The 26767-nt window shown below is 40.8% G+C and overlaps 1 protein-coding gene across 8 annotated transcripts in view; it reads left to right on the top strand.

Annotated features, from left to right (window-relative positions):
* Nucleotides 1-24010, top strand: part of MAD1L1 (mitotic arrest deficient 1 like 1) — an 851829-nt gene extending 827819 nt beyond the window's left edge. For 5 of the 8 annotated variants that reach the window (XM_031950245.1, XM_031950409.1, XM_031950349.1 and 2 more), the window contains one exon: nucleotides 22937-23095. In XM_031950245.1, the coding sequence (XP_031806105.1) occupies nucleotides 22937-23095 (159 nt within the window). Of the gene's footprint in view, nucleotides 1-22936 lie in introns of all 8 variants that reach the window. The other 3 variants (XM_031950188.1, XM_031950566.1, XM_031950462.1) reach the window with 2 other exon arrangements.
* Nucleotides 24011-26767: the final 2757 nt, after the last annotated feature.

The raw sequence follows: 26767 nt of genomic DNA on the forward strand, positions 1-26767 counted from the left end.
GAGCCGGAAAAGGAAATAGCAAACCACCCCAGTATTTTTGCCAAGAAAACACCAAATGCGGTCACAAAGAGTTGGACAGATCTGAAGATGACTGAACCACAACTGCATATCTTGGATTGAGGCAGTCTTAATTATCTGGCCACCATGGGAGCTGAGGCCCAGGCTCAGGATAGCGGTGATATCTTCAGAATTGTTTGGGAAACAGAAACACCACAGCTCTTGCCTGACTGTCTTCCCCCATAGAAAGCTCTGCCAGTGTTGAAACAGCTTAATTGGGCCAGCAGACAGTTTTCACAACTTCTCAAAGCAAAGGCTAGAAAGGGACTGCCAGGAAATCAAGCCTGGGGGGGGAGCCCTGGACAGGTTCAAGAACCAGACATAGGACAGTTTTTCCGATCTAATCTGTGACCCAGGAGGGCCTTCCTAGGAGCACAGAGTAGCCATATCTCCCTTTGCCTCTCTGGAGTACAGCCGCCATACCATGACGTCCAGTCTATTGTCCAGTCTACCTTCCCACCCTATTTAGGAGTCTATTTTACCACATCCCAGACCCACAAAGGACATCCAGCCCTTGCTTGAATACACTTGTGGCGAGGAACTTATTACCTCACAAGGCAGTAAGCAGAACTTATTACCTCTTCCCATTGCTGGATAGCTCTGTTTGCTAGAAGTTCTTCATATTGAGACAAAATCTCTTTCCTAATAACTTTACAGTCAAGTTTACAGTCATAGATATACATATAAAATATATGTGTGTATATGTATGTGTACATATGGGAAGTAGGTATGTATGTGTGTTTTTATATACACACATAGAGGCTTAAGTCACATATTTGCATAGAAAGAAAACAGAAACACAAAATATCAAGTGGCTTTTAATTACAGAAATGATCCAACACATATTTTTCAACTAAATTGTGGCTTTTGCTTCACCAAGTACATAGAAGCACAAAATCTAGTGCTGGAAAGGACCCCAGACACTATCTGGGCCAACCTGCTCATTTTTAAAATGAGGAAACTGAGATGTAAGTGACTTGTTAGGTTGTACAATGTAGATAGAATTTGAATCTGAGTTATCTGACTCTAAATCCATTTCACTGCACTGCCCCCAGCACACTCACAGCTGCTGTCTCTCCTTCCCTCTCCTCCTCCCATTTTCTCATTTCTCTTCAACATCACTTCTACCTCCTGCAATAAAAGTGAACAGAGACAAATAAGAAAACTCAGAACATGAGAACATACCAAAGATGTCTTTGTGATATACCAAAATGCCCATTGTCCTCTGTCAAACAAACAGACTAAAAAGCTAATTCTGACTCACCAGGGGATATCTGAGTTCTCCAGGTTTGAGCAAGAGGAGAAAAAGCTTTATTTCTCAGCTTTTCCTTCTTTTGCCTTAGAGCATACTTTCATTTGATGTTCACATTGTTGTAGATATCACTTGTGACTCAGTGACTACATTTGGCCTTGGTATGAGACTCAATTTGCCAGGCTGGTTATTTCAACCTGTCATTAGAATCATAGGGTCATAGGTTTTAGAGCTGAAAGAAACTGCACAGGCCATCTAGACTGAATGCCTCATTTTACTGAGAAGGCAAGTGACAGCTGGAGAGGTTTAGCCATTTACTAAAGATCACACAGTTTGCAAGTAGAAAGGATGGGGAAGGGCAGCTAACCCAGGTCTTCTGGGCCCAAGTCCAGTGCTCTCCCTCTCATAGCACATGACCCATTCTAAGTCACAAGGTACTAAGTCATCATAATCACACCTCTGATTCTTACATTTGAAAGAAGGAGATGGGTTTCCCATTATGATCACTGACATCAGAATGGACTCAGTTAGGAGATTGTGGTGCTCAAGGAAAGGACATTAAATGATCCAGAGTTGGTTGGGAGGCTCAGATCCTCCTAACCTGCCTAGACAAATAATCTTTCCTTCAGCTAACATCAGTCAAGCAGTGAGAAAGTACTCAGTTCATGGGCTTCTCCTGTGACCTTTGGGATGTCAGTACTAGGAAGAGCTCCCCAGCCATGTCTAAACTTCTTTATATACTCTTCTTTGCCTAGAAAGTTCAAGGTAAGGACAAGAATAACAACTAGTATTGACATAGTACTTAAGATTTGTAAAATGTTATTTTATAGCTAATAAACCATGTATGATCTCATTCTCATAACAACCCTCCTTCCATTTATATATGAGGAAACTGAGGGAAGTTAAGTGGTTTGCCCAGAGACACACAGCTTTGAGGTAATTTTGACCTCAGGTCTACCTTAACCTCAGTCCAACACTTTTCCATTAAGCAGTTAGAGCAAAGAACATATCCTCCCCTTAGACTCCTGAAAGAGGAGTCCCTAGAAAAGATAGTGGTGGAGGTCTGACCACTCCAAGTAAATGGAGCCTTTGCCTACTGATCCACAACCAGGGCCCCTCCTCAGAATGGAAGCTCATTTTGCTTTCCCTTAGGGTGCCAGAAGCTGGCAGGCTCACTAATTCCTTCCACATAGGAATAGGCAGACAGAATAAAGCAAAAGAATGATTATTAAATAAGTTTCATAAATATTTCTTACCACAATCAACATGTCTTATTGGGCAATTTGTTTTTTTAAAAATCACCCTCTAATTTTAAGTGAACAGCCCCTAATTATAGTGATTTACTAGCTACCTGGGGACCTGGTGATATTTGAACATGGCATAATGCTAAGGAGAGATTGATTGGTGCAGCATAATTCAATTGGAGGATTTTGATAATATTGCAGACTAAAGAAAGCAAAATTTAAGAATTTATAGAAGCAGCACCCTGGTGTTTCAGAAAGAACACAGGCCTTGGAATCAGAAGACTTGCATATGACACCTGATTGTGCCCTTTACTAATTGTGTGACCTTGGGAAAAGCACTTTTTTTCCATCTCAGTTTCTTAGTATGTAAATAAGAGGATTAGGGTACATGATTTCTAAGATTCCTTTCAATTCTGATATTCTATTATTCTGTGGCAGAATGAATTGATTGAACTAATGTTTCTGCTTACAGCTCCAGGTTATCAAATATAATTTGGGGGCAGAAAAATCCTCTTTCTTCCTCTACTTTCACTTGCTTCATATGGTTTGTGGATAAAGTTTTCAGTTGAATGACTAGATTCTATAAACACAAGTAGTTGCCTACAACTCTGAGATTTGAAAAATTGCAATGAAATCTGCCTCCAAATTTTCGATATTGACCAGTCTGCTATGAAGAAGAGTTTGCTTTCTAGCCCAGATGGATAGGATCTGAAATACCATCATTCTAGGCAAAAAGAAATCAGAGCTATGCTTAACTTAGAACACAAGACTGACCAAAAACCAAGGCACCATCTAAACAAGGCAGAAAGACCAAATCTGTAAGCCAACCAGTACTGAATATAAACATTTTGGGAGGTGAGCTAAAGGAGCATAATAAAGAAAAAAATTTTTTTTTATTCCTAACCCACTGAAATGCCAACTTTCTTCCAAACCACAGGAATGCCAACTTTTTAAGCAAACACGTGCAGCCAAAGACCATGGCTGATAATGCAATTAACTGGCTAACAATACTGATACCAGCTTTGGTTTGGACTTCAGCCTAGGCCCTGCACATATGCAAATCTGACCTGGTTCAGTTCCCAGTGGAGGCTGTCGGCTGTGCCTTTGTCCCTCCCTTCTCAGTGCCTTTGCCCCGAGGCTCCCCTGCCTCCTCCTCATCCCTCCCTCTCTGACAGCTGCACAAGGACTGGCCCTTTCTGACATTTAGAAAAAAATCTCAGAACCAAGTGCAAGAGGCAGAAATGAAAGGATTTTCTTGTTAAAAGGTCAAGGCAGTTTCTTTTATTTTTGTTTAAAAATCAGTTTGTGTTGAACTATGACAAGGCTAAATGTATTAATGGGTTATATGAACACAAGAAGCTGACTGGAGAAAGACCAAAGAATTGCTAGGAATGAGAAAAACAGATAAAGGTACATGGAACCTACCTAGCAAGTGACAGCAGCAAAGATATAGGTGAGATGCTTGGGATACTTTGTCAGGTCAGGGAGCACAACCATTTAAATATCTTATTAAGGAAGTTTGTGAACTCTTTCTTTAGAGGATTTTAAAAATAGGAAGTTCTCCATTTAATTTGGATGGTTTGGAAGTAAGCCCTGTTTGAGTAGCTCATTGATTCCTCAGGGTTTAGCCATCTGATCTTTGGAATGGTGAAATTTAGCTGGAGGAAAATAGAATGATAGAAGGGTCTTGGCCAGGAGGTAATGGGGGGACTGGACAGAAAATAAATATACAAGTTGTATAAAATGGACTGGTTGATCAGCATATGATTATGGAGAGATACACAGATAAATAAGGATGATCTCTGCTTTCAAAGAACATCTGGTCTAGTTAAGGGAAGAAGATATACCTGTGGGGGAAAAAAGATAATAATATTGAACCATATATGCTCAGACCCAAATGAGTAATATAGACAGAAAGTTCTCCAAGAGTCTTATGGAGAATAAGAGGACTTTAAGCTGGAATGATTTGAGCAGAATTCCCTCAGGAGTCAGGAAGTAAGTGAGCTGAGCTGAGCCTTAAGGATGGGTCAGAGTTGGACAGATCCAGAAGAGGGAAGATATCATTCCAAGGGCAAAGACAAGAAAATACAAGAAGAGCTTGGGTGATGATGAAGAGATCAATTCAGTTGGCTCCAAACCAACTTAAACTGCTTTCTCCAATGATCCAGTGATCTTTTCTTACTTCTTATCCTTCTTATTTATTCTTGTCCTCTTTGCTTTTCACATTTGATCCATTTCAGCATTTCATACTGATGGGGCAGTCTAGTGGCAATCAGATAGTTGTGGGAATCCCCTTTTGGTCGGCGCAGGTCCTTCATGAAAGAATTCACAAACCTGAAGAGTTTTAAGTGGCAAGTTTATTGTTAGATGAGAAGTCAACTTTGCTAGAAAAACTGACTTCTTCAGTGGCAAAGTCCTATTAGGGAAATGGAGGCTGGCACTGAGAAGATAATGTCTTCTCAGTAGGCCAGGAATCCTGGCAGCTATGCCAAAGAGGCAAAGCATGCTACTTTGGACATTCTGCAAAGAAATGAGAGAGCAGAAACCTATTTTATGAGCAGATCTTGGTGGGGGCTGGAGGCAGTTTGAGCTGATCATACTAGGATCTACCAATTGAAATTACTTTGAAGGCTTTTTTGGCCTGAATTTGAATGGAGATCCGGCTATCAATGGAGGTGATTTGCCTTAGAAATGGCCCTGCCTGAGAAGCTCTCTCACAGACTCCACTGAGCCTGGGAGGTGAGGAATCGAAGGGGACAGAATTTCAGAATGTTAATTTTACAGATCAAAACGGAATGCAGTTTCAATATCCCCATCATCACTGTTGACCATCCCTGCCTCCAGATACTCTCTCCTCCCTTTCCCCAGACTACTTCCTAACCTTCTTTGCACAAATATTATCTTTGGCTTACCACTAGACATTGTTATATCCCAGGATTCTGTCTTAGGAACTCTCTCTCTTTCTCCATCTCCTTCCCTCTCTCTCCCTCCTTGTCATCATCTCTCATGATTATGTAAATGTAGATTGGCTGCTTTTATATTATGGAGTTAACATAGGAAGAATGTGTACTTAGGGAATAGTGTGATGTGGTAGAATGTGTGGATTTAGGGTCACAAATTTAGATTTAAATTCTAGCTCTATCACATAGTACTCAAGTGATAGTGGATAACTCGTATCAATGAGTGTCAGTTTTCTTCTCTATAAAATTTAAAACTAGATTACCTATATTAAAGGTTCCTTCCAGATATAAATGTATGTTCTAATGGACCTGTGCAGTCCACATCATTAGCTGCTTATTGGATATTTCCAATTTGATAGCCTCCAGATATATCAAATTTGACAAATTCAAAACAGAACTCATTATCTTCTTTTTTATTATAAACTTAATAAATATAAATTTTATACATACAAAAAAGAATAGGGAAAAGGTCTATTAAGTAAACCCTCAAATTTTTAAGATAACAGCTTGGTTTTTAAAGTATATTCACATTTGACAATACCAATACTGTCCTGCTTGTCTATGTTCCATTCTGATTTTCTTCTGTTCTTTTTCGGTGTATTTTTTTTTTTAATTTTCCCAGCAGTTTTTGTCAAATAGTGAGTTCCTATTCCAAAAGCTAGGGTCTTTGGAATTGTCAAACACTAGATTACTATAGTCATTGACTATTTTGTCCTGTGACTAGCCTATTCAATTGATCAACTACACTTTCTTAGCCAGTACCAAATGGTTTTGATGACCGCTGCTTTATAATATAGTTTTAGGTCTGGTATAGCTAGGCCACCTTCATTTGCATTTTGTTTAAGTCCCTTGAAATTCTTGACCTTTTTTGTTATTATTTTTCCTAGCTTTGTGAAGTAATTTCTTGGGAGTTTGATTGGTATGGCACTCAATAAATAGATTAATTTAGGTAGTATTGTCATTTTTATTATATTAGCTCAACCTACCCATGAGCACTTGATATTTTTCCCAAGAGCTCAGACTTGACTTTATTTGTGTGGAAAACATTTTGTAATTGTGTTCATATAGTTCTTGACTTTGCCTTGGCAGGTAGACTCCCAGATACTTTATATTATCTACTGTTATTTTAAATGGAATTTCTCTTTGTATCTCTTGCTGCTGGATTTTATTGGTAATATATAAAAATGCTGATGATTTATGTGAATTTATTTTGTATCCTGCAACTTTGCTAAAGTTATGAATTGTTTCTAGTAGTTTTTTAGTTAATTCTCTAGAATTCTCTAAGTATTTGGTATGTATTTTTTTAATGTTTCATTGGTGCTTCTTTTTTTTAAAATCACTATCGCTCCCCATGCACTTCCCTTCCTCCCTTCATCCAATGAAATCCAGCCTATAATCAAATATAGATAGGCAAGACACATCTGAAAATATATGTCACACTTAAGCAAAACAAATTCACACATTGGCCATGTTGTATCTCTAGACGTACCTCTAGTACATCACCTCTCTCCTTAGAGGTAGAAGCATGCCATATCATCACTCTTCTGCAGTCACAATAAATCATTGCTTTGTTTAAAGTCCTTAGTTCTTTCAAAATTATATTTCTTTATATTGTTTTAGTCCCAATATAAACGGTTCTTCTTGTCCTACTTACTTCACTCTTCATTAGTTCATACATGCCTTTCCAGGTTTCTTTGAGATCATCCCTTTTATCATTTATGATGAAATAATATCATGCTGCATTATATATAATTTTCTGAGGTACTACTCCATTAATGGACACTCATTTGAGTCCAAAGAATATACCAAATACTTAGAGAATCCTAGAGAACTAACTAGTTTTTAGTTCTTTGCTACAACGAACAATGTGACTGTATGTTTTTGGAAGTATGGGTCTTTTCCTTTTATCTTTCATTTCTTTAGGGCATATGCCTGGTATCTATATTCCTGAGTCAAAGCATATGTCGAGTTTAATGACTTGAGGTTTATAGTTCTAAATTGCTTTCTGGAATGATTGGACCAATTTACAACTTCAGTAGTGCATTTAGTGTGCCCAATCTCACATGCTCCCCTCAATAAGTATCATATTCTTTTTTGTCATCTTTAACAATCTGATGGGTTTTTTTGGTGGAAACTTACAGTTGTTCAAATTGGTATTTCCCTTATTATTAGTTATTTAGAATGTTTTTAAATGGTGGTTGATTTGCGTGTGTTTCTTCTTTTGAAAACTGCCTGCTAGGGGCAGCTATGTGGTGCAGTGGAGCACCAGCCCTGAAGTCAGGAGGACCTGAGTTCAAATCTGTCCTCAGATACTTAACACTTCCTAGCTGTGTGACCCTGGGCAAGTCACTTAACCTCAATTGTCTCCAAAAAAAAAAAAAAGAAAGAAAGAAAACTGCCTGCTTTCATAGCAGTTGACCATTTATTACTGGATAGCTAGGTGGGTTAGTGCCAGGTCTGAGTTCAGGAGGACCTGAATCCAAAACTGGCCCCAGATACTTACTAGCTGTATAACCCAGGGCAAGCCCCTTCATTCTGCCTCAGTTTCCTCATCTGTAAAATGAGTCAGAGAAGGAAATGGTAAACCACTCTATCTTTGTCAAAAAAAACAAAAAACAAAAAACAAACGTGAGATCATGAAGGGTCAGACATGTTTGAAAACTTAACAACAACAGCTTAATTGGGGGGGGGGGAATGGCTAACTCAGTATTTTCCCCCAGCCCTACCCTTTTCTGAACTTTGAGGGTACCATCATCTTTCCAGTTCCCCAGGTTTAAAACCTCAGTCATCCTTAGTTCTTACCTTTGTGTTGCCCCTAAAATTAGTTTGTTCCCAAGTTTTATCAATACTCCTGCCACAAGATATGTCATATCTGTTTCCTTCATTACATGCACAAGCCTGCCACCCTTATTCAGGTTCTTGTCATTGCTTATCTGGAGTATTTTGGTAGCCTCCTATTTGAAGTCCCTTCATTTAGCCTCTCTAGTTTCTAACCCATTTTCCCATACCTACCACATTGATATTCCTGAAACAACAATCTGACTATGATTGTTCTTGGCTCTAGAACAGGTAGTTCTTAAATTGGGGTCCATGAACATGTTCTTTAAACATTTTAATAACTGCCTTCCACTTGGCTCTTTTCAACAGTGTGGCTATTCAAGATAATTCCAGTAGACTTGTGATGGAAAGTGACATCCATACTCAGAGAGAGAAGTATGTAGATTGAATGTGGATCAAAACGTAGTGTTTTCACCTTTTTAAAAATTGTTGTTTGTTTGCTTGGGTTTTTTTTCTTGTATTTTTTTCCCTTTTGATTGATTTTTCTTGTGCAGCATGACAAATATGGAAATATGTTTAGAAGAATTGCACATGCTTGCTCTCTTGGGGAAGGGGAAAGGGGAGAAAAAGGAAGAAAAGGTTGGAACACAAGGTTTTGCAAAGATGAATGTTAAAAATTATCTTTGCATGTATTTGGAAAAATAAAATACTATTAAGAAAATAAAAAAGGAGATTTTTAGGACTGTTGAAAAAATAAATAATTGTTATCCAGCATAATTGTAATATTATTACAAATGTAATATTACAATATCTTTGTAAATCTATGGTGTTTTATCTTAGACATTTAAAAATATTCTGATATTCTGATCAGGGCTTTACAAACTTGCCAGAAAGCTCCATGGTGCAAAAGAAAAATTAAGAATCCCCATTTTAGGATAAATACAAACTCTTTTGTTTTGATTGTTAAACCCATTTCACAGTCTAGCAGCTGCATTTCAGGCATGTGTGCTACATCCCAGTAAACCTTGCCAGCTTACTTTTTCTTATCCACCAGAGTTTCTTAAATTTTTCCACTCATGACTGCTTTTCACCTGAGAAATTTTTACATGAACCCAGATGTATAGGTGTATAAAATAGGTACACAAACACTTACTGATAATAAATCATAATTTTGTGACCCCCACATTAAATTATAAGACCCCTTATGAGGTCATGACCACAATTTAAGAAGCTGGACTGTATGTGACATTCAATCCTCTATTATTGAGTGACATGTCACACCTTCTGGAAGGAACTCTCCTTACTTTCACCTATTAGACTTTCTGGCTTCATTCACAGATCATCTTATATATCTATAGTAATCATATCCTTATCCCTCTAGTTATTAGTATCCTCTCCCCAGAATTTACTTATTCTCTATTTTCTATTTAATTTGCTATGTCCATGATGTTTCCTTCTAACACAATATAAATTCCTTGAAGCCAAAAATGATTTTGTTTTTATCTTTATAACCTTAGCATCTGACACATAGTAGGTATTCAATAAATGTTAATGAATTGAATTGAAAAAAATAAAAAAATAAGGTTAAAAAGGTAGGTTGGAACTGATTATCCGCTCCCTGGATGCTTGGCTAAGAAAGTAGGAGTCTATCATATAGGCAATCAGAAGTCATTGAAGGTTTATGAACAAAAGAGTGGACATGATGTGACTACTGTTTTGGGAAGATTGAACTAAAGATATTACTGTTCTGTAAGATCATCAGGCAAATATCTCCCAAAACTTTATTACCGAACCACAGTAAGATATCTGGTTACTCTGGCTCTAAAACAGTCCATGAAAAGAATCCAATCATAGGCTTAAATAAATTGTTAAATGCCCATAGACAACTGTATCTTCTATGTCCCTGCAGAAGTTAGAGCCTTGTACTGCTAACATGCAAAACACTAGGCTCGCTTTGGAGAAACATGAAAGTTGCCTGCCTTCTCCCCCCAACCTCCAAACACTATGAGGACTCTAATAAAATCAGCCTATTCCATTACTGGATAACTCTAATTGCTAGAAAATTCTTCTTTGAATTAAATGAAATCTTATTCCCTGTAGTTTCTAGAATATCACCTGCTTCTTCTTCAAGATAACCCATCACATTTAAGGCAATTTCAGTAAACTTATAGTGAAAAGAGCCATCTGCATACTGAAAGAGATTAAATGTGGATCAAAGTATAGTGTTTTCACTTTTGTTGTTGTTTGCTTGCTTGCTTTTTGTGTGTGTGTTTTTCTTTCACCTTTTGATCTGATTTTTCTTGTGCAGCATGATAAATATAAAAATATGTTTAGAAAAATTTCACATGTTTAACCTATACTGGATTGCTTGCTGTTTATGGGAGGGGGTGGGAAGGAGAGCGAGAAATTTAGAACACAAAACTTTTGCAAAGATGAATGTTGAAAACTATCTTTGCATCTATTCAGAAAAATAAAAAGCTAAAAAGATATATAAAAGATAGAGAGATAGATCTTATTGTAAAGTAGTTTGCAAAACTATTGATTAATAAGCATTTTACATTTCACCTCAGTGGTTGACTTCTCTGATTCAGAAAAGCTTCCTTACCCCCAATCAGCCCCACTCATTAGACTCAAGGCCTCTCAGACTTGGAAAGTTGCTTCCAAATCCACCTCCCTTGAAAATGAGTAACCTACTAATTTTCAGCATTTTCAGCAGAAAAAACAACTAATGCAAACTCACATCTGTGTTAGTTTAGAGGTAAGATGGAGAGGAAAAAACATGGCCCATTCTCTCTCCCCCTCACCCCAAAATCTCCTTCTCAGGAAGTCTTAGAGACAGAGCACATGTAGGAGAACTGAAGCAAGAAACTGAGCTTGAAACTAACTCTTCTTTTAGCTGTCACAGCACACTGATTGTCTACCATTGTCATAAAGGGAATGGAAAGGGACAGAGGAAATGACAGACCACTTAGGGTTTTCTATATCATACCAAAACACTAAGCCATTTCAGTCTTGGGTCGCCAGAGGACCCAGAGTGGCTTCCCCAGCGTGCCCAGAATCTGAGACGCACAGGTGGTCAATAGGGATCATCTTCTCCTGCTCTGTATAACCCATGTTACGATAGCACATAGTCAGTGCTTTCAGAGTCCTGGCTGATTTAGAGTGAGAAGAGTATCGTTTTATCCTACCTGATTGAGTACTGATGTGCAGAAATGTGGACCTTGAAAGGAAAGGGCTAATAAGTAGCTCTAAGAAGTTTCATGAAAAGTGTTAAAAAGGAAAGAAAGTTATTAAGTCTCCTTTGTTCTAGAGCTCTGGCTCCTGCCCTGTTCATTCCATGAGTGCTGTGGCCTTGCATATGAATCCATGTGTTTCTCAGCTCTGCTTCAGGAGCAGATGCAGGGGTGATACATGTCTTGTAAAAAGAGTAAAACCCAAAGGAATCCTACTCTCAGGCCTGGGTGAGAGCAAGCTACGTCTCAGTGTCACTCCAGTGCCTGGTAGATGTGCCCATTTCAAACCTGTGATGGCAGTTAGGCTTGAAAAGCATCTGTTTTGGGTTTGCCATTGAAGCACAGCTCGGTGGTTTTGTTCAGATATTCCAGCTTTCCTGCCTCCCTGGGGAGAAGCCGCCACTGCTGATGTGCTGATCCATCCTAAAATGGGCTTAACCCTTTGCACAGGAACAGTTGCTCCCATGGTTTGCTCAAAGAACTTTTTAGCTAGAGATGTTTCATTTGGCTGGTTCTCTGTAGCCTGTATCTGTAACAATGAGGCAGAAAAAGAAAAGGCACATATCTGGGAGCTGTGTCACTAGCTGGCCGAGTCAACCCTGAGCATAGCATTTCTCAGGAGACCTCATGTCTCCAGGCCGTTCACCCATTTCTAGTATTCTGCTGTCTGAGTATTCGACTCACATATTCTCCAGGAGAGAAGCTTTACAATAACTTAACATTTTTGGAAGCAGAAATAATACCTCTCAAGATCTGGAAAATGAGGGGGTTGAACTAGATCTTCTTTAAGGACTCTTATAGATCTAAATCTTAAAGACTAAAAGGGCTATCTTCAAAATCTTATTCTGAAAGACCCTCTTAATATAGATTGCCCTCCTCCCCCCACCACACTGCCAGACTCACTGAAATTAAGTCAATTGAAATTTCAAAGTCAAAATTTTTCCATCATGTCCATCTAAATCCCTCATCCTTCACTTTAAGTCCATTTTCTTCCATTCAAAGATCATGTAGAATAGCAGGATTCTCCTACAATTGGGCCTCTGCCTGGCTAATCTTTTATAGACTTAAGGATATTAATTGCAGCCTCTTTAGGCTTTTCATGCAACAGATCTTGCCCTTGAATTCCCTCTGACATCCTCCCAATTTTCATGGGATCTTTTGCAAATTCCTTTCAAAATGGGCATAAACAAATCGGGCTAGGAAACACTGCTCACTTGGGAAAAAAAAAAAAAAAAAAAAAAAGAACACTAGGAGCTCATGAGATTTTTGGTTGTTTGCTCTAGTTTTAGTTACCACATTCCAAAAAAGTAAATAGGAAGTCCACAACTGTAATTTTGCTACCAAATATTTCCCTATTCTCTCATTTTCAAACCAACTTCTTATCCTACTGCTGCTCTGTTCTCCCACCCCCATCCCCAACTCTTTGAGACTGAGTAAAGCACTTAGCTGCAGCCAGCATCAGCAAATTGGGACTCAACGGATAGAAACTTTATCCTCCTGTGTAGAAAAAGCCAACAGCTCAATGACTGAGCTGTACACAGCTCTTCCCAGCATTCACTTGCCACTATTAACTTCAGATCCCACTCAGACCTGCCTCTCCTGCACAGATAGATAAATAGGGTGGAACAAATAGAAAGGGTAGACCAATTCCACGTTACCTGCCTCTCTTAAAAGGGCTGAATGCTGACACACAGCTTTATCTGTAATGCAGGTCTCTGCTTTCCAAAACATAGATATAAGAGAAAGAAAGCCTTGAATAATTTACCAATTTCCAGGGTCGAAAGGAAGACTTAGAATGTTGTCTTTCCTCTTGGGGGCAGCTAATCCCAGCCTAGCCCCTTGGAAGAGATTCAATTGTCTGCCCACATTTCTTTTTTCCAAAGAGGGTCAGTCAGGGATTCTGTGCTACCCCAGGCACCCCTCTTATCTCATTCCCTCTTCCCTCACCCCCAGCATTCTCTGCCTATACATAAAGAATCAGGCAACTGTGTCTGATCTGACCACCAACTAAGCTGGATAACCGGACCACTTCAGGCCTAGCATGGGGTGAGAGCTGCCTCTTTCACCCTCTGTGTTCTGTGGAAAGCCTTGGCAATGAAAAGAGCCCGCAGGGCATCATTTAGTTGGTCAGTCTTCAGGCTGATACAGGTTACAGATAAAAAGAAATTCCCAAATAGGCTTTGGCATATTGCAGGGCATAGACTAAAGGGTTGCCATGTGTTCCTTCCCTCTAGGGAATGCCTTAGAATCAATCAGAGAAAGGATAATGGGGTGTCCAAGGGAAAAACCTCATACAATTTCTGCTATCTTGTGCACACACTGTATGTAGAACCCTAGATTGGGATATTTGGGGAGGTCCAAGGAAATTGTTAAATTTGCTCATTGAGTGGGATGGGCACTGTATCATAAGGTTTATTCAAAAAACTTTGCTGAAAGAGCTTACATAGATTTTGAAAGGTTACAGTGATGTTACAAAAAGCATTGAGCAAGTTGTCACGACACTTGTCTTCTAGTCCTCATCTTACTATAAATTAGTTATGTAATCTGCAAGTCACTTTCCCTTATTGGGCCTCAGCTTCCTCATCTGTCAAATGGGAGGGACTAGATTCTATGATTTCTAAAGTCCCTTTCAGGGTTTACATTCTCTGATTCTATGGTCTGGTCTTAGAATATGAGATCCTGTAAACCTTCCTGACTCTTCTCCATTTGCCAAGCCCACTTTTTGCCATCAGAAGTGACATTTACAAAAGAAGGTTATAAAGAGAATGAGTTCAGAATCCAAAATTATGGAACTGAAAACACACCAATCCCTTAGAATCTCTGAGCTCGTCTAGCTCCCAGTAAACCCACCCCTACACCTAGCCTACCCAATTACCCTTCTTGCTTTTCCCTCATCTGTTTATACCTTTGATTTCCACAACCATCTTGCAACAGTTTATAAGGTGTCAGCATCAGAAAGGGCCTCAGACTATCTTGTCCAATCCCCTTGCTTTACAGAAAAGCATTCTGTGAGGTGAATTAACTTCTCAAAGGTGACACAGGATAGTCATAATTTTAAAGTCAATGAGTCCAACCCCTTCAGTTTATAGATGTGGAATTGAATCTTAGAGAGGTTGACTATTAAGTGTTAGTGGTGACTTTAAATCCAGCACTTTGTCATCTATGTCACAGCACTTATCAGGCAGTGCTAGGACTAGAACCCAGATCTCTAATCTGTTGCTATGTTAGAATGCCCTACTTAATTGTAGAGGGCTGAAACTATTGAGTCAATGCACTGAGGTCAGGCCTGCCGAGCACTTGAGGCTAACTACTGATTGGACAATACTCTATGGGCATATGCTTGGAAAATGGCCCTTCCCACTATCCTGTGCTGGCTCAATGACTGGTGTATACAGAGGATTGTAGGAGGGACTAGGGGGTGGAGTAAGTCTAGCCAGAGTCACTCTTTGGTGGTAGATGAGGGAGAAGGCAGTTGTGGAGATTCTGCTTCCATCTTGTTCAATCCTGCGTCTAAGGACCAAGAATAAAGACTGAGGACTTTTGCTTATCCTGACTCCAGTTGATTCTGGGTGTCCTAGGTGCTAGCGCAGTCGTCACACTTAACCTCGTCTGTCAACTCATTTATCTCCCAAGCTCAAGATCTTCCTTAAAATTTCACCTCTAGGAAGTCTTCCCTGGTTCATCAGATCTATATTCATTCATATTTATATATTTGCCTTTTCTCACCCTCAATTTCCTCATCTGTAAAATGGGGATAATAATACCTACTCCACAGAGTTGTTGGGAAGACAAAATAAATTAATAATATAAAGTGTTTTGAAAAGCTTAAGGTAATATGTAAATGTTAACTTTAATGATAATAATTCAGCAAAAAATTATTAAATACCTATTATATACAAGTCAGAATGCTAGTTACTGAGAATACAAAGATTATGTATGAAATACATTTTGTCTATGGAGCTTACAATTTAATAGGGAAGAAGATATATATTTAAATAACCATTTGTAGGACTATGTAAAGAGCTATGAGAAATTGAAGAAGGGAGAGATCATTGTCACCTGGAGGGGAGGGGAAGTGAGGTGATGGAGAAACATCAGGAAAGGCTTCCTGAAGGAGGTGACATCTGAGTTGAGCCTTAAAGTAAGAAAGGACCTTCAAAAGACAGAAGCAGAGGAAGTCCATTCTACAGGTAAAAGGAACTATGGTAAAATTCATGGAGACAAGAGAGAATAGGACAAGAGTAGTCCAATTTAAATGGAATAGAGAGTATATAAACTGGAGACATACAAGATGAAGCTAGACAATGTAGTTTGAAACCAGATTGTGAAGGATCTCAGATGATACTGGATCAGAACTATATTTGGTAATCAGAGAGGAGCCACTGAAAGTGTTTGAGTTGAATGAAGAAGGATGTGATGAGAATGGTTGGGAGAGGGAGAAGGAGGGAGCTCAAGAAATTCTTGAATGAATGTTATTAATATAAAATGATTTGAGGAAAAAATAAAAAATTTTTCCCCTCAGTAGTATTTTCTTTTTTCCAAATACATGTAAAGTATAGTTTTCAGTATTCATTTCTGTAAGTCTTTGTGTTTTCAGATTTTTCTCCTTTCCTTCCTATCCTCTCCCCTCCCTAAGAGAGCAAGCAATCTGATATAGGTTAAACAGATGTAATCCTTTTAAATATATTTTCATATATGTCAAAAAACATTTAACTTTTGAAAAAATATCTGATGAAAACATAATTAGAAAGATTACTTGGGCAGCAGTATAAAGGATGGATCAAAGAGAAGGAGCACAGGCAAAAATATCAATTAGGAGACAATGAATGGCAATAGTCTTGTTGAGAAGAGATGAGCCTGAACAGGTTTGGTGGCAATGGGGTTGCAAAGGAGAGTAGAGATATAAGACAGAACTTGACATTTGATTAAATGAGAGGGAAGAAGCAAAGTTAATTCATTCCAAGGTCATGGCCCATGGTTATGAGTGGAAAGAGTGGTGTCATCAGTGAAAGTAGAAAAAGTGGAAGGATGTGTTTTGGAGGGGAAATGATGAGTTTGGTTTTACGGTACTGACATAGAGGTGCTGACAGGCCATCCAGGTAAGGATGTCCAGCAAGCAGCTGGCACATAATATTTTAACATATCACTAGCCAACTTTGCAGCTACTGCATATTGCCTCCTCTCCCCAGGGTTATGTTTACGTGTAGATGTACTTCTGAATATAGCCAGCTTAATTTGTAATAGCTCCACTTATGTCATGTCTAATACCCTAAGAAAGTGAAAGGCAGAAGGAATACTTTTATCAAAGTGCAGTGAGGGGAGAAGTAGAGAAATTCAATTCAATTTCAGTTCTGCTAACACTAAATGCTTATTACTGAAGAGAGCTTGGGAAACACTGAAATGCAGCCTGAAGTTTCTGTTCAAGGTCAGAGACTGATTAGGACAATAAAATAGGAGCAAGCAATGGCTGGTGGGTGACTTTTCTCCTCATCCCACTTTTATATGCATGTATGAGGAAAGGCGGAAAACTGGCTAAGAGACATTTGGGGAAAGTGAATATTCTAAGAGGAGTGAAGGTCTAGAGATTAGGGAATCCCTTGACTTCATTACTTGGCTTCTCAAAGTTTGGCGTGTTTGTTTTGTGTCCATGACTTCATTTGGAGTTTTCTTGACAAAGATACTAGTGTGATTTGTCATTTCCTCTTCAGCTCATTTTCCAGATGAGGAAATGAGGCAAACAAGGTTAAGTGATTTGCCCAGAGTCACACAACTGGGTAGTGTCTAAAGCCACATTTGAACTTGTGTCTTTCTGACTCTGGGCTCAGCACTTTATCTATTGCCCGATATACCTTCCTCAGAATTTGACCTGGGAAGGGGCAACATAGGTCCCCAGGCAATCAAACTAGAACAGTGTTGGGACCCAGATCAGATACTCATTGCAATAATGGGAAGCTCTGTAATTGCCTACTGTTCTTACTATGATTCTTTCTCTTTTGAGATTTATTGTATGGACACACACACACACACACACATACACATACATGCTACTTAAGACCTGTGGGGTTTTTCCATTTGACTTGCAGCTTAAATTTTCCTGTGGATTCTCTCTCCCATTATAGAGTGTGAGCTCCTTGAGAGGAAGGACTTTTCTATTTGTCTCACCATTGCTTAGCACAAGTGCTTTAAATATAGTAAATACTTAGAATTTTATTCACTGATTTATTCAATCTGTATTAAGTTTGTGGGAAGGTAAAATAATAAATGCTGGGGACAGGGAAAGGAAGGGCAAAAATATGAATGAAATAAATTCCTTCCCTCAAAGAGCCCACAATTTTGTATTAAAGTGTCCACTAGGTCCACCACACTGATAATCAAGATAGGAAAACATGCTAGTTTGCACCCTCAAGGAGGCTACAATCTAGTTGCTAGGTAGAACATGAAAGCATAATAAGGTTAAGTCACTGGAGAAAGAAAATTTGACAAAGATCAAGTAAAACTTCTTGGGAGAGAAATGGTATGAGTCAATCATTAAAGGTCAAGTAAGAATTGAATAGACTGAATTGGGAAGCTTAATCCCAGACATCTATTTTAGTAAGTTTCGCTATTTCTAATTGGGGAATTCATTATCATTCCCCACTTCATTAAGAGTCTCCTGGACTCCCCAACAGTCTCCAGACTTTCAGGCCAATTTCCATTTATTGTTGGGCCCTCCAAGGAGTGACTTCTGTACAAGGTCACTGTGCCACCTTGTGGCCGGGCCGGAGAACTGCAGTGACCCCCCAATAGCCTGAAGTTCTGGGAGTTGTAGGCACCCTGCCCCTCATCCACAAAAACGTCTCCCAGAGCTGGAATTCTCCGAGTGGGCAGGCTGGGCCTTCCGTTTGTATGCGCTGCTGTAGCATCCGTGGGGACTCCTAGCGCCACCCTGAGATCCGACCCGTGTCACCCTGCACCAGCCGTTTCCTTTCTTTGCCCTCTGTAAAACGGCCCTGCGGCCCCGAGCCCCCCGAGCCCCCCGAGCCGAGCACCGGAAACCTGGCCTGCGCCCCTTGGCCAGGGCTCCATGGTTCACCCGCTCCTCCGGCCCAGGCTTGTCTCCGGCACCGCGTCCTGGGAGCCGGTGGGAAGGCGGGGTCAGGGTGACCACAGGTAGTGAGAGGCAGCGCCAGGGAGGCTGCTCGAGACGCGGGTGCCGCCCGCCCGTCCCTGAGGGTCCCGCCTCTGAGCCGCAGCTCCCGGCTCCGTGCCCACAGTGGGGGGCGGCCGGCCCACAGCCAGGGATCCAGCCGGGACCGAGAGGGCGCGTCCTTGGGCCCTTCATTTCACAAAGTAACTTGCCTGTGGGAGCAAAGATTACATTGTATCCCATTGCAATAAGGGGGGAAACTAGGAAGCATAGACAAGAGCCTAGGACTTGGGCACCAAGTCTGCCTCTGTTGCGGCTCCCGTATGGCCTCAGTCAAGCATCCAGGCCCCTTGGATGCCAGATCCCTGCTCTGCAATATGAGGACCCAGGTGGTCAGCAGCGTCCCCTCCGATTCTAAATCTGTGATCCTGCGGCTCCTCTCAAGGAACCTTGTGTCAGAGTTGCGTCAGAAGATGACTATAGTGTATGAAGAAGGATTTGGGAAACAGGGTGTCTGTCACTATGAATCCATAAAAACAGTCTGCCTGGAACTTGTTGAGTCTTACCTGTCCAAAGACTAAAACAAGCACAAAAATAGAAGAGAAAAAAGGTAAGACTTGCAAGTGAAATAGCTAAATTTTGACAATTTATTTATTTGAACAATTTACTAATTTAATTAACTAAATAATGAAATATGAGCAGAAAAAGTGACATCAGCACCCATTAAAATAAGTTTATACAAGACTTTAATCAGTATAACTTTTATAACAAGGTGACCAAAAGATCTTAAAAAGCTACTGTCGACAAATAGTTGACATCCTTGCCAACCAGAGAGAGGACCACCAAAAACAATAGCAGTTTAGAACATTAAATTATTGTAAAATCTTAAGAAGAAAGGTAATGGATAAGTATGAGCAATATTGCCTCATAAAACACAGAGAAGTAGAATATAAAGCTAATTTAATGAAAGTTTAGCAAATTTAGTAGGTGGTCGGTCATCCCTAGAATATTTAAGGATGAAAATGGGAGGAGGTCCACAAACAAGAAAAAAGTAGAAAAGATCTATAAATATTTTTATAAGTTTCCAGAATTAAGGAGAGCAGAGCTACCATATTTGGACTCTGAAATCATAGCTCCAAATATATTTGTAGAGGTGGCAAAAAGAAGACTGAAGAAAGTAAAAATGGGGAAAGCATCTGAATTAGATCAAGTGGCATAAAGGAGATTTATGCTAGAGTTGACACAGTTGTGAAGACATCAAGGGGTCAGTTCACAAGGTATCTGAAAGAGAAATATATGAAAGCTACGGAGAAACTCACCATGTTAATGCCACCAAAAAAGGCCACCAACAGAACAATAGCCACTGTCATAGATATACTTCCTTTCAGAGATATACAAAAATTTCATGAGTACCATCTGTAGTTTGTCCTTATTTCTTGAAGAGGACCATGACATGCAAGTGAATTGGAATTGAGAGAGGGCTGTGCAAGGTCACCTGTCTCACTTTCTCCTCCAGAACCATCTGGGCCCAGCGGCCAGATGTAGATCAGGATGCTTGGAGGTGGTCCATGCAATGGGAGACCTTGGCCTTTTTAAGCCGAGATCTTCAACAAGTCTCAGTTTGACTGAGGCTCCACCCATTCAGTGATTAAGGCTCTACTAAGGCGTCTACAATGAGGGTATTAAGGGAAAACAGACTTTGTAAAAACAAGCAATGTATCATTATGCAAAATGATAAAAAAAAAGTCTTAGAAAATACAAGATTGTCCTATGCTTTATTAGTTGCTGATTACTGAAAAAAGTATTTGATTAGGTAGAGCAAAATATTATCTGGAATGTTCTCTTCCAACAAAGTGCCTCACTTCCATAAATCAAAATCATTCAGTATTCCCTAAAAAAATATAACAAAGGTGACCTATAATCGTTCTGATCACAAACATCATAAAAAACTTAAGTTAGGGAGACCTAAATATATTCACCACTATGATGGAAATAATCCAATGTACAGTCTAAATTAAAGAGGGATTCTCTATGGAAGATGCGATCCCCTAGACACTCATCTTTGCAGATGGCATTACTCTGGCTATGTCAAGTTTTGGAATGTGTCAGAATCTCCTAGAACAAATCTGTAAACACTCCAAAGAATTTATCCTAACCATCACACAGGAAAGACCAAATGGATAAAAGTATCTGTAGCCCAGATTATGACATGAAGTTGGATCGACAGCCTGTATGTCCATATAATTGTATATCTGTGTGTGTTATATTTGATCATATGGAATAGACAATACAAATGGTGATTTAGACCTAGAATTTATCAGCAGAATGAACTAGATCAGGAAATTGCCTCGTACTTTTAATAACCCAAAACTTCTCTCAGAAAATATAACATCTTTTCAAAATTTTATCAGTAGTATTATATATGACTCAGATATGAAACATTAGAAGTTTTGAAAGAATTAAAAATGAGTGTCACAGAGAGCACTAAAAAGATATTTGGCGGATATGAGCGAGCTGCTGTGTAACAAATGAGGAGCTACAAAGAATAAAAGATGTCATAAGATAAAAAGAAAATGGATTTGTCATATGCCAAGGTGGGCAGTCTGAGTGCTCTGTGGGCATCCTTGTGGTGTTAGAGCACGAGGAAGCTTTCTGACAAGTTGGCTGAACCTCCTGTGAGCAATTCACGTGAACAAGAACCATGCAATCTGAGCATGTAATCAGCATTATTGGAGGGAACATCAAATTGATAGGATATAAGATCCATTTGATATGGTGCCTGCCTTCAAAGAGTTTCCTGTCAGACCTGTATCAGCCAACAGCTAGAATTCAATAAATGGGCAAGAAATAGAAGGACATATCTCTGGTACAATAGTATTTGAAGGGGAAAAGTCAAAGAAATCTAGAAAGGTAGGTTTGGGTTAGATTGTGGAGAACCTGGAGGGTCAGGCTGAGGAATTTAGACTTTATCTAGGGAGGAGACATTGGGGCATTGGAAATTTTATTGGGACTGATTTCTATGAAAGAGAGGAAAATATTTGCTTTGTTATGTCTTAGGACATAAATGTTTGTGCCTCTGGTGATGAGAGCTATGGAGCTAATCTTCTTCCCCTCATGCCTGCCTTTAGGCTTCCTAGAACATCCTAGGGCATCCTGGGATATAGTTGTCCTCATTCAGATCTGTGGAGTTGCTAGCAGTCCTAGGTTTTGGCAAGGAATGAGTGTTTAGTGAAGGTGTGTTAAAGGAAAATGGAGGGGCCTAGGAGTCAGGAATCCTGAGGTCTGGTTCTGGCTCAGCCACCAATCACAGCTGTGTGACCTTGGACTATATGCATTCCCTTTGCAGGCCCCAGCTTCCTCCTCTGATAAGTGAAGAGGTTGGGCAAGGTGATCCTTCAAGGTCCCTTCCACTGCCAATAGATTGAATTGAAATGAATTTCATTTCCTTTGGCTGAGCTCAGCTTCCCAGGGAAGCACCTCCCCAGAGCAGCCCAGATTTGTGTTTCTTGCCTGGATTATCATGTGTTAATGTTTTAGCCCTTGGAAGCTGCAATTTCCTTTCTTGAGCCGGTTTAGATGCCCTTCCTGCTACTGGGCAACTCATTATACAGGCAAAGTTCACCCAGGGGGAGGATTGTTTAGAGATCCTGGAAATGCAGAAGTTTAATAATAATGGTCCAGTTAGACTCCACGTTGCACACCTGCTTGGCAGTGGTTACCGCTACCTTGATTAGGCTGTGATCTACGCAAATGATGACTCTGTGGTGAGGGAAGGGCAGGGTTCCATCACAACTGAGAGAAAGGAAATATATTACTAGTATTCTAATATACTTTTCTTCTCTCCTCTCTCCTCCTCCCCGCATCAATCTCTCTCCTTATTGTTCATGTTTTCTTATCCTCTCCCTTCCCTCCTCTTCCCTTTTTGTGGACCTGGGGCTCCTTTCTCCCTCACCTCTTCTCCATCCTCTTTCTACTTGTTCTTCCTCTTACTTCCTTTCCTGTTCTCCTTCCTTTTCTTTCCTATATCTCACCTCTCTTTTCCATCCCTTCTCTTCTCCCTCTTCTCCTTCTTTCCTTCCTCTTCTCTTCTGCTTGTCCAAACTCTACTTCTTCTTTCTCCCTATTTTCCCTTCTCCTTCCCTCACCTATCTCTTCTCTTTACCTCTTAATTTTTTTATTCATGTCTTCTCCCATCTCACCTTTCTGCCAACCGTCCCTTCTTACCTACCCTTCCCTCTCCCTTCTCTTCCTCTTCTTTTCTTATTTTCTCTCCCCTTTCTGAGCAGGCCTCTAACACTTCAAGAACCAAGATGCAACTTCTGGAGACGGAGTTTTCCCATACTGTCCGTGAGCTCATTGACCTCCATCTGCTGCAGCAGGACAGCATTCCCGTGTTCCTCAGCTCCGTGACTCTCGACCTCTTCAGTCGCCAGACAATCTCTTAAGCCAGCCTCCCTTGTTGGAATTCCAGTGTCTGAAGCAATCCAGAAGTCACAAGAGCTTTAGCCTGCTACCCCCTGGATACCCTCCCCATTGTACCCACTTCAAAGGTTTAAAATACCCCATTTTAAAAGTGATTTTAAGAGAATAAGGATAGAACAAGTGGCCTTACTTTTTTAGATTCCATTTGTTTCCTCCCCCACTGATGTCCCAAATATCCTTTCCTGTCCAGCTTGACCTCATCCTGTCACCCTAGTTTTTGATATATATACATCACCATCTGTCACTTCCCCAGATATTACTGCAGAGCGGAGCACACAGCTATCTCCAGGGCCTCCTCTCTTCCTCCGTCCTCCTTCCTGGGTTATTTCCTTGGCCCCAGCAGATGGCAATAGCCCCAGAGGCTAATTGATGGCATCTATGAGCCCATTCCTTAGGGAACACCACATTGGAGGCAGTAGCCTCAGCACACCTGCAGCCCCTCAACAGCTAAGGCATCTCAGGAACAGATCCAGCACCAGCAAGCTGCTCTCCCCGGGCCTTTACTTCAGGCCCGGGGAGGTGACACCTTATCCAGACCCAGCAAATGATTGCCTTAAATTGAATTAGTCCCCATGGCTAGCCAAGTCTCTTCCTCTCATTTCAGTGTGCCTTATAGATGATGCTTAGATCTCCCTTGAGTTTTTATCTCTCTGACCTGCAGTCCAGATTCTTGGAAGGGGAAGAGGAGATTTAAGGGCTTGAGCAACCGCCAAGGGACGTGTGGACTTATTTCCTTTGCCTTTGTGCCACCCCCCCAACCCCCCATGATCTTCTTTCTGCTCCAGCACAGCCCCTTATGGTGATCTGAGAAACATTGTGCTACGACGAAGCTTTTGTTTGTCATCGAATATCAATAAAGTTTTCTTAGACCTCCTGCATTGCCTAGGTGCATGTGTGTGTTTATCTTGGGTTTCTGCTTCCCCTTCCCCAGGCAGTAATTGGAACATAGCAGCTAATGGAGGTCAGGGAGAGGAGATAGGGAGGGAAGAGTAGCTGCTCTAACTAGCCAAAGCTTAACTAAGGCAAATGTAGTTGGGAGTGAACATCATTTCACTCAAAGTAGGCAGCCCATTGCCCACACTCGACCCCAAGTTTCCCAGGAGCACTTGCTCCCAGTGCTTCTCAAGGCTGACAAGTTGAGGCACTGGCAAAATAAATCCCTTAAAAAAAGGAAATATTCCCCCATGAAGAAGGAAGCATGTTCTACATCAGCACTCTCAAGAAAAAAATCCCATTTTTCCCATGTAATGACTCTAGAGAGCAGTCACAACCATACAATGGGTCTAGCACAGGTTTCTCACTTGCTCAAACACAATGCCTTCTGTCATCACACCAAGATTATTTTTTAATCTAGCTGCTTCCTCATAAGCCATATTTCACTGTGACATGAGGAAAACACTACCTCTTCTGTCCCCAGCAGAATCTGCAGGAGCCATTGGAGGGGAGTGCCCAGCTGCCACTGGGATCCACTCTCTGCCCAACCCTGATCCTGTCTCCCCTACCCCTTCCTGAAAGTCATTAAAAGCATCAGCCTAGGGAGAACCATGTCTTTTTCTGAACCCAAGTTTGGGTTGATTTAAGCTAGAATGAAATAGCAAAGTGGAAGCACCCCCATCCATGCATCCAGATTGGGTTGTTTTTGAATTAGGGTTGGCAGTCTCCATACAGTAGATCAGAAAACTCCCCAGGATGGCAGGCTACTATTACTCCCTCCCACTGCTTTCCTCAGGGTCTACTTACTGCCACTCCTTTCACAAAGCATCCATTCCTGCCATAGGTTATTTTGCATTTTTCTCGTTGCTCCCCAGGGCCAGTCTCACCCTATTGTTAAAGGCTGTATACCTTATTTTGGTTATGGACAACAACAGTCAAGCGGCAGGAGGGGAGTGGATTCCAAGTGCCTCGTAGCCCCACTGTAAACTGGAGAGATTTGAATGAAGGGGCAGTTCTGGCTAACCCAAACCCCTAGTCTTTGGCCAGTAAAGAATGGAGTTTCCTAGGAAATACAGCCAGCAAGCAAGGAAAGTTAGATTTGCCATTTACAGAAGTCCAAGCTAAAGATGGATTACCTGGCATTTGATGCCAGGGGAACATTGCCTGATTCATATGCACAGTGTGGTACTCTGGGCCGCCATCGTCAGTCATGGAGAAAATGAGTTGTAACGTCAGACACACGCGATTTCTTTGCCAGCACAATAACGAGGCAGAGACAGGGGCTCTGTCTCCTAACTCCTCACAAGAGAGCTCAAGTAATTAATTAATATGTTTACTCTAAGCCCACTATCTTACCAGGACAGGGGTGGGAGGGGAGGCATATGCAACTACTGGGAGTTGACAAGAGATGAATACCGAAATATCCATTTATCGGGTGGTCTCTCCAGAGCACTCAGAGAGGGCAGCCCCTGGGAACACTCAGATCTACTGGGGAGCAGTTGACTAATGGGGAGACATTTGGAGAAAGAATTAAATCATGGTTGTGTGCCTGAGCTGACCAGGTCCCACCTTATCTCTTCTCGGAGATGCTCACTGAACAGCTCTTTGCAGAATATTATGCGCCTTTTGCTTCTGCCATTCGGGGAAGCAAGCATGGCCTCCTGCCCAAGCTCTCTATCAGTATCATGTCGATCTATCCTTGGAATCCTGGACTCAGACTTCAAGCCACTCCAACCCTATTAGGAAATTGAGTAGATGTCTTTTCCTTTCGTCCAACTTAAATTTCTTGTTGCACTCACTGTCTTCTCCTCTTCTCGGCTGAGATGGAGAACCATCGGCGACCACTCTGCCACATGAGTTATGGAAGCAGCAGTCTTCCTGAGTACTCTTTAAGGCTTCACAGCTACTCATACTGTGCTTGCCTTTCTGGTGAGCTCCTGGTATCTTGATGGCAAGAGGTAAGCGGGGAATGAGTGCTGAGGAGGGCAGTCTGAATTCACAAGACAACAAGGTTGCTTTTTCTAGTCTTCCACTCTCTGGTTAGGTGACCTCCATTTCCAGGATTCAGATGCTACGGAGAAAATCCCAGGTGCATAATTCATCATTTCATATTTCTGTTGTTAAAGCTCCCCTCCACTAGCTTGGATAATGGAGAGTTGTTGGTAGATAAAGAAGCATGCCCAGGGGACTTGCAGTTGACAGGATATAATGGACAAGTATAATAGAAGCATGGTGATAGGCTGGATGATTGGTCAAGATACCTCACAAGCTCGTAATTCTGACATTGCTCAGTTCTGACAGCATGTGCAATTTTTTTTAATCTCATGATTAGTATGTAACGAGTATTTCTGGAAACTGCCACAATCAATGCAAGCCCATATCTCCATCATTTACGTACCATATGCCATTGAAACGTGTTGCAGTTGACCAAAGACACGCCTATTTGAAAACATGCTGGCCACCGTTTTGTTTCAGGAGAAGAGACTGTACCCTCCTCCTCTCGAGGAAATGTCTTGATACCCTTTAGTAAGGGACCAGATTTTTTTTATCAAAATCAATCACTTCTTTTGAAAATATTGTGGGAAGATCCATAGGCATAGCACTAAATAAAAGAATTAAACAGTCAGCTTGGAAAAGGAACCTTCCTTCTGTCTGTTGATAATTGTTAGCAATGATAAATCTGCTGAATTCTCAACAGATGT

Source organism: Sarcophilus harrisii, chromosome 1, assembly GCF_902635505.1.
Source record: "Sarcophilus harrisii chromosome 1, mSarHar1.11, whole genome shotgun sequence".
In the NCBI taxonomy this organism is placed as follows: Eukaryota; Metazoa; Chordata; class Mammalia; order Dasyuromorphia; family Dasyuridae; genus Sarcophilus; species Sarcophilus harrisii.